General features: G+C 40.8%; 2 protein-coding genes across 2 annotated transcripts; both read left to right on the top strand.

Annotated features, from left to right (window-relative positions):
* Nucleotides 1–681: 681 nt before the first annotated feature.
* LOC106301977 (BAG family molecular chaperone regulator 4-like) lies at nt 682–2,363 on the top strand. Its single transcript, XM_013738479.1, has 4 exons — nt 682–1,046; nt 1,191–1,450; nt 1,731–1,877; nt 2,123–2,363. The coding sequence occupies exons 1-4, from the start codon at nt 839–841 to the stop codon at nt 2,198–2,200; spliced, it is 693 nt and encodes a 230-aa protein (XP_013593933.1). The 5' UTR covers nt 682–838; the 3' UTR covers nt 2,201–2,363.
* Nucleotides 2,364–4,412: 2,049 nt separating this feature from the next.
* On the top strand, nt 4,413–7,920 carry LOC106306510 (ethylene-overproduction protein 1-like). Its single transcript, XM_013743155.1, has 4 exons — nt 4,413–6,385; nt 6,462–6,753; nt 6,833–7,142; nt 7,216–7,920. Exons 1-4 carry the CDS (start codon nt 4,413–4,415, stop codon nt 7,449–7,451), a joined length of 2,811 nt encoding a protein of 936 aa, XP_013598609.1. The 3' UTR covers nt 7,452–7,920.
* Nucleotides 7,921–8,378: the final 458 nt, after the last annotated feature.

Below are 8,378 nucleotides of genomic sequence, written 5' to 3'. Positions count from 1 at the left end.
TTTTTTTTTTTTTTTTTTTTTTTTGTTAAAAAATTTTTGAAACTTCAGTTCTTTTGTATGTTTGAGTTTAAGAGTCTCTTAGATAAAAAGAACAAAAAAAAAAAAGAGGTACTTGTCAATGTCTCCTTTTGCACAAGTCATTTTCTAAATGTTCATCGTGACTGTTCTGATTTCTAGAGGAAATAACTTGAAATTTCAGAGCACAGAATATCTCTTGAGATTGTCAACAAGCTCAACCATATGTATGTAACAAAAAAAAATTGTGAGGGGCCTCTGGTATTGGTACTTGATCGCCAGCTAGTGTTGTTGGGGTGTCGACTGTTACTCGATAGCTTCTGGATCTCTTGATCACGAAAGAGTTCTCGTGGATGGTAAATAACTAAATACGATTCAAGTAACAAACTGTCCAGTGAAGATCGGTTTTGGTTGATGCTGTTTCCAACTTGAATCAGCTGGAGAGGCACAATCAAATCGTTATGTTGGTGCTTTTATCCATCTTAAAAATGGGGACAAACCACCGCCCATTATTTACACTCACTTGATACTCTTCACTGAACTATGTTTATGGTGAACAAGTATTTATGGAATTATAAAAATACATATAAATATCAAAATGATGCTAAATTAGAGAAGTAACCACTGCTACAGTGTTCATTTGTCACAAAAGAAATCTTGTTCACTCATTTTTTGACCCCAACAGTGTTTTTGTTTAGGTTCCAAGCGCCGTCTGTCTGGAGAATTGGTAAAGACATGAGGAGGTGAGAGTCTTCCGGAGAGACTGCGAAAACCCTAGTTTCGTTAGCGGAAGGGGTTTTAGGTTCTATCTTCCACAACGAAGATGCATCACTCAACCGACGACGATTCAGAGTTGGAAGTAAGACCTATGCCCGTCCAACAAAGAGACGACTCTGCCTCCTCCTCCTCCGACTCACGACCTCTCCACGATCCCGACTCTCCTTCCGCCGTTTCTAGTCACACCATCAGTATCACCGTTTCCCATGGCTCCTCCGACCACCATCTCCATGTTCCTCACCACGCCACTTTCGGTATTTTAAAAACCATTTGAGTAGTCGAAAACTGATTCATTTACACAACTACTATATAGAAGAGCTTACCGAAATTCCTATTTTTTTTGAGCTGTGTTAATTTTTGTAAAGGTTGATTCTTTAAGGCTCAAATGTGGTCAACAGGGGATTTGAAGAAAGCCTTTGTTCTGGAAACTGGGTTGGAGGCTAGTGATATGAAGATCTTGTTCTGGGGAGATGAGAAAGATGATGCTGAGCAACTGCAAGCTGCTGGTGTTACGGACGTGTCTAGTGTTTTCCTTGTGGAGGAACCTAATAATGGAGTGGACCATGTTGAACCGCCTCCTGTGATGACCGAAGAGATTGCCAAGGCTATTTCTGCTGTTCTAGCAGTCTCTGGAGAGGTCGATGAGCTCTCGGATAGGGTTAGTTTTTTTTTATTTATTATTACTGATCTTTTTGGTTGTTCTATCGCACTTCCAACCCCACTCTAAAATAGAGTTAGAGTTTAGAGTAAAAATGCTTCATTGGTACTCTAGTTTCAACTCTATAATACAGTAATCCATTTTTTTTTTTTTCATCACTCTACTTTTCATTCTAAATAGAGTATCATTGGAATAGAATCCAACTCTATTTTGAAGGAAAAAATAGAGAACCATTGGAGATGGTCTAAGGCTTAAAGCTGGTTTTGTTTTTGAAATAAAGATTGGTGCTTTAGAGGCTGCTGTCGATGGAGGGACGATAGTTGCGGTGAAGGAGTTTGACATGGCTGCTGAGCTGCTCATGAGGCAGTTGCTCAAATTGGATGGTATCAAGGCAGATGGGGAAGCTAGAGCACAGCGAAAGGCAGAGGTTAGTTTCTCATCTGTTACGTTCTTCCTCTGTATGCATCATAGACTTATATGTTTACACGATAACCGGTGAAAGGTATGCATGCATCGGGTACTTGTGAGTTTTGAGAGGGGTTTTGGGATGAGTTTGCAATGATTTAGATTAGGATTTATAGTTTCTGTTTAGTTACTTGTAAATGTAGAGACTTTTGTTACGATGCATTTCGGGTTCGTTAAATATTTGAGACTTTGGTTTGTGTTGTGCAGGTACGTAGGATTCAAAAGTTGCAGGAGGATGTGGATACGTTGAAGGCAAGATGTTACAGAGCCAAGCCGCAGCTGTAAGCACTGAGTGGGATTCATTCTGAAACGGTGTTGGAGAGCTTGAACCCTCCGCCCGCCAGCTTTCGCCTTGTACCAATGTAAACCCAAGATTGGGAGAAATTTGACTGACATTTTTATTATTCTGTTACGTTACAACAAAAAAAAAAATTGCTTCTTTTTGTTATTGTTAAATGAGGAAATGACCAGAAAAATATGGGTTGCATCCTGGAATTTGTATGAATTTTTTGGTATCTCAATCTGAATAGCAATACATTTTTTTATGCAAGGGTGTCAAGCATGGATGATCCGGTACGGTCCTATCTTCGCCCAAATGAATTGGGTTAACCCATTTGAATATGATGGATCATATTGCTAACTGGTTCTATGATCAAATTAACGGGCCTATGGATGTTGAGCATCCAAACAGAGAATCAAACAAAACATTAGTTTGTTATCTAAATTCATCTCTTATTGTAGAGCAAGTGAAGGTGGGCCATAGAGAAATAGACAAGTGAATTTTGGTGGGTAATGTAGTACGATCCGTGCTTTTTTTGGATAACAATTCCATTCTTTACCCAAACGACATTCTTAGCTGTCTCACCCACATGTCCTGATTGTTGTTTCATTCTCATCTCAATTATGTTCCATATATATATATTTATAATATTCTTATGCCATCACACAAACTAATCACCAGCAATATCAGACTTAATCATAGCTTCGTAGTCCAGGATTTAATTACAATTACTTCCTTAAGCATATAGATATAACAATTAGCAGTAAAACGTGTTGACATGACTTCTCCGCTCAATGTGGGTGCCATCAGCTATTTGCCGGCTATGTTACAGCACATTTAATCATTCTTTGTTCTCGCCATTTGTTATGTTTTGTTCATAAAATATTTTATTTATAAATACTCTTACGATATTTGCTACATTTTGTAATACTATTAGTTTTGAGGAAATATACAGAAAATTATATAGTTTTGTTTTATGGATACCCACACCGGTATGTGATAACGACGAATCTCTGCAGAAATTTTGTGGAAGATTCTGACAGATTTATGGTGGTTCCTTTTCGGAATTTAATAATGGTCTGACCCGACTAGCAGACAAGAATTATAATGATCCAAGAATGAAAAAAATTATACAGGAGATTATGGTTTTAACGGATTTTAACAGATAACTGATTTTATATTTATATGACAAAGAGAAAAACCTTGCCAGGTGTAACTATTACGATTATATTATGCAACTAAATATAAAACCTGCTAATTTTATAAAAAAAACTTAGTATAACGCAAAACATTACTAAAAATATTGATTAAAAATAAATGTGTTGCTAAAAGATCATTAATTATTGTCATCTATTTAATTGTAAATTATATTGATCTTATAAATAAATTTATTTATTTTTAATATGATTAGTTAAATATATGTAATTAAGAATAATTTAAATATATTTCAATCATTTTTTAATTTGTCTGTAAAATATCAAAATGACATTTATTAAAACAAATGAATAATTTCTAACGAGTAAAAAAAAAAAAGGATAAGCTGTCAAAACTCTAAAGTAAATAATTTAATTATTTACCTTCAACTTTTTGGATATGTAAATAAGTGCGTCTTGATCTAAGAAATTAAGGAAAACTGCAGTTGATAACGTCTTTAACTTTATAGATGAAGAGGATAATTTGAGTTTAAACTAATAAAATGGAGATAAACTAATCAATTACTTTCAAAAAGCTAACAAGAGGACAAAAACTAAAAAGGCAAAAAAGCGAAAAACACGCGAATAAAAGAAAAGATGCCACAAATACACATAAACTAAAGAGCAATTTAATTAATTTTACATTATTAGAAGAAAAGAAAAAAAAAACAATAAACGAAAACAGAGAGAGAGAGAGAGAAGAGAAGAGAAGAGAGCGATCGAACGGAGGAAGAATCTTCCTCTCCCTCTATTTTTACGGAAAGATTCGTAAATTAGTGGCAACAAAGAATAAACGAACCTGAGAAGAAGACACTGCCAAAAAAAAAAAACAATATCTTCGCCGACGAAGAAGAAGAAGAAGGAGCTTCGTTAAACTTTTTTCAAATTTCGTGACGAAAGATCACATTTTTAATAATAACTTCGTTTGTTTTGACCGAAACCCATATCTCAGATCTTCGTAATTCGTTGACATGAATCCGAAAGCTTGTCCAATTCGATCTGGGTTTCCGCTCAATTGAAAGAGATGCATCACAATCCATTCACCACAATGCGAAGCTTAAAACTTGCCGAAGGTTGTAAAGGCACGCAAGTCTACGCTCTCAACCCTCCTCCTCCGCCTGGAGGAGTCGGTGACAAGCTACTCCAGCATCTTCAAGACCACCTCCGCGTAAACTCAATCCGATCCAAATCAAGCCGCACGTACCACCACCAATCAACCTCCTCCCTCCTCCCTTACGGCCTCCCCGCCACCGATCTCCTCGAGCCTCAGATCGATCCTTCCCTAAAATTCCCCGACTTGGTGGACAAGATGGCGGAGGTCTACCGCCGCATCGACGCCTCCACGAATCTCGAGAGATCCCGAGCCTTTTTAGAGCAATGCGCCGTCTTCCGAGGCTTATCCGATCCGAAGCTTTTCCGGCGGAGCCTCCGGTCATCGAGGCAGCACGCGGTTGACGTCCACGCGAAGGTCGTGTTGTCCTCGTGGCTCAGGTTCGAGAGGAGGGAGGACGAGCTGATCGGGACGTGCTCTATGGATTGCTGCGGGAGAATCTTGGAATGTCCGAAGGCGAGTCTTTTACCCGGGTATGACCCGGAGACCGTTTACGATCCGTGTCTCTGCTCCGGATCCGGAGGAGGATCAAACGGTGTCGTTGTTAACGAATGTTCGACTTCTGATGAAGCGTTCGAGTATGATATGTCCTTTTGTATAGGCGACGAGGAGGTTCGTTGCGTGCGTTACAAGATAGCTTCCTTGTCTAGACCTTTCAAGGCGATGCTGTACGGAGGGTTTAGAGAAACGAAGCTAGGGACGATCAGCTTCACGCAGAACGGGATCTCTGTGGAAGGGATGAGAGCTGCGGAGGTGTTCAGCAGGACGAAGAGGCTAGATGAGTTCCCTCCTCACGTTGTCTTGGAGCTGCTCAAGCTGGCGAATAGGTTCTGCTGCGACGAGTTGAAGTCTTCTTGCGATTCGCATTTGGCGCGTCTCGTTAGTACTCTTGATGAGGCGATGCTGTTGATCGAGTATGGATTAGAAGAGTCAGCGTACCTTCTCGTGGCGGCTTGTCTCCAGGTTTTCCTCAGGGAGCTGCCGAGCTCTATGCACAACCCCAACGTTATAAAGATCTTCTGCAGCGTTGAGGGAAGGGAGAGGCTGGCGTCTCTCGGCCACGCTTCTTTCGCGTTGTACTTCTTCTTAAGCCAGATTGCTATGGAAGACGATACGAAATCCAACACGACCGTGATGATCTTGGAGCGTCTGGTCGAATGCGCGGTGGAGAGTTGGGAGAAGCAGCTCGCCTACCACCAGCTAGGCGTTGTGATGCTTGAGAGGAAAGAGTATAAAGACGCTCAGAGAGCGTTCAACACCGCGGTCGAGGCTGGTCATCTCTACTCCCTCGTGGGGGTAGCTAGGTCTAAGTTCAAGCGTGACCATAGATACTCGGCTTACAAGATCATCAACTCGCTGATCTCGGATCACAAGGCGGCTACCGGGTGGATGCACCAGGAGAGGTCCTTGTACTGCAGCGGTAAAGAGAAGCTGCTTGATTTGGATACAGCGACCGAGTTAGACCCGACTCTGACGTTCCCTTACAAGTTTAGAGCGGTGGCGTTGGTGGAGGAGAATCAGTTTAACGCTGCCATCTCGGAGCTGAACAAGGTTCTTGGATTCAAGGCTTCCCCTGACTGTCTGGAGATGAGGGCGTGGGTTTCTGTAGGGAAGGAGGATTACGAGGGTGCTTTGAAAGATATCCGCGCGCTTCTGACCTTGGAGCCGAACTTTATGATGTTTAACGGTAAGATCCATGGTGATCACATGGTGGAGCTGCTCCGTCCTCTGGCTCATCAGAGGAGCCAAGCTGATTGCTGGATGCAGCTGTTTGATCATTGGTCTTCTGTGGATGATATTGGATCTCTAGCGGTTGTTCATGACATGCTTGCACATGATCCAGGGAATAGTCTCTTACGGTTTAGACAGTCTCTTCTTCTGCTACGGTATGAACTCTTTTATTCGATTTAGGTTGTGTCAAGAGTCTTTTAACAAAGGTGATTGGTTTTCATTACTTGACAGGCTAAATTGTCAAAAGGCAGCAATGCGTAGTCTAAGGCTGGCTAGAAACCATTCAAAGCTAAAGCATGAGAGACTTGTGTATGAAGGATGGATACTGTATGATACTGGCCACCGTGAGGAAGCCTTGGCCAAGGCTGAGGAGTCTATTTCTATACAAAGATCTTTCGAAGTGTTTTTCCTCAAAGCTTACGCCCTCGCAGACTCTACGCTCGACCCCAAGTCCTCGGAGTACGTTATCCAGCTTCTTGAAGAAGCGCTTCGTTGCCCCTCTGATGCTCTCCGTAAGGGACAAGTAAGTATTAAAAAAAATTGTTGTGTACTCGAAGGTGGTCGCAGACTTTTTTTATTTGGTGCGTTTTTGATTCTTGCAGGCTTTGAACAACCTGGGGAGCGTATATGTGGACTGTGATAAGCTGGATCTTGCAGCTGATTGCTATACGAACGCGCTCAACATCAAACACACACGAGCGCACCAAGGACTTGCTCGTGTTTACCATCAGAAAAATCAGCGTAAAGCTGCTTATGATGAGATGACAAAGCTAATACAGAAGGCTCAGAACAATGCGTCGGCGTACGAGAAGCGTTCTGAGTATTGTGACCGCGAAATGGCGCAAAGCGACCTTAGTCTAGCAACGGAGCTAGACCCTCTCCGTACCTATCCTTACAGATACAGAGCCGCAGGTAACGCTAAAATTACAAAGCTAGAATGATATTGATGATGGTTTTGTTTTATACTTGAAGTCTTGGTTTGCAGTTCTTATGGACGACCATAAAGAAAATGAAGCAATAGAGGAGCTTTCGAAGGCGATATCCTTTAAACCAGATCTGCAGCTGTTACATCTACGGGCAGCGTTTTATGATTCCATGGGAGAAGGAGCATCTGCTATCAAAGACTGTGAAGCAGCATTGTGTATTGATCCAGGTCATGCAGATACACTCGACCTCTACCACAAAGCTCGTGAAACAAGTGCTGCTGCCGACCAAAAGTAGAACAAGACTACCATTTTGTTTGGTGGGCAAGTCTCTTCTCTTCTTTACCTCCTGGTATGCTTCTACACTGTTTCAATCAACAAGGTTTGGTTTGAGTGAACAGAGAAGCAGAAGAAGAAGCATAGCCATGTAAATAGAAACTCTTATAATATATATATATATATATATATATATATTTTCCTTTAATTTTGGTTATTTGGGGGGAGGTGAGGATACTATAGCAGAGTAAAGAGTGTTTCTTGCTGCTAAAGGTAATACGTTTTCTTGACCTAAAAGGGGAAACCAGAAAGAAGAACTTTAGCTATGTGAAACTGGACTTCTTCTACTGTCCTATTTCTACATGTATTATTGTTTTCTCTTTTTTTTTTCTTTACTGGAATTATGTAATTGTATCTGTAACTTTCTCTACTTTTTTCTTTTACATGCTTCTTGTATTGATTCTCAAAACATCCAGGGATGTGTTTTTTTATCCTCGTGAAACAAGAAAACAAAGATACTATTCATTCACTATACATTTCCAACATCTTGGTTTACGCTCTTGTTTTGGTTTTATTGTAGATTTTACAACCACATGGTTTGAGTGTTAACTTTTTCTGCTTATCTATTTTTTCAACTATGGCGAGCACAGAGAGAAGCGAAGACATGTCGTCAAGCTACATAATAGAGCAGTTTCTGCCGGATGCAGCGGCTCTAGCAGCCGTAACATCAGCGGCTAGCCAGAGGAAGAAGAAGAAGAACCTCTCTTATTTGACTAAAACCGGTGAAGCAATCTTGTTTCTCACCGAAAGCTTGTGGCTTGCATGTGTTGTTGCTGCCTTGGAGCACGAAGCATAGGATTTGTGGAGTCAACAACGCATTTTCTCTTTTCTTCCCATAGCCACTTGCAACTAAATTTTATTACAAAAGATAACTAGTTTAAGTAAAGTT

This window comes from Brassica oleracea, chromosome C7 (assembly GCF_000695525.1).
Source record: "Brassica oleracea var. oleracea cultivar TO1000 chromosome C7, BOL, whole genome shotgun sequence".
In the NCBI taxonomy this organism is placed as follows: Eukaryota; Viridiplantae; Streptophyta; class Magnoliopsida; order Brassicales; family Brassicaceae; genus Brassica; species Brassica oleracea.
Note: the sequence above shows the minus strand (reverse complement) of the source record. Positions and strands in the feature narration are given on the sequence as shown.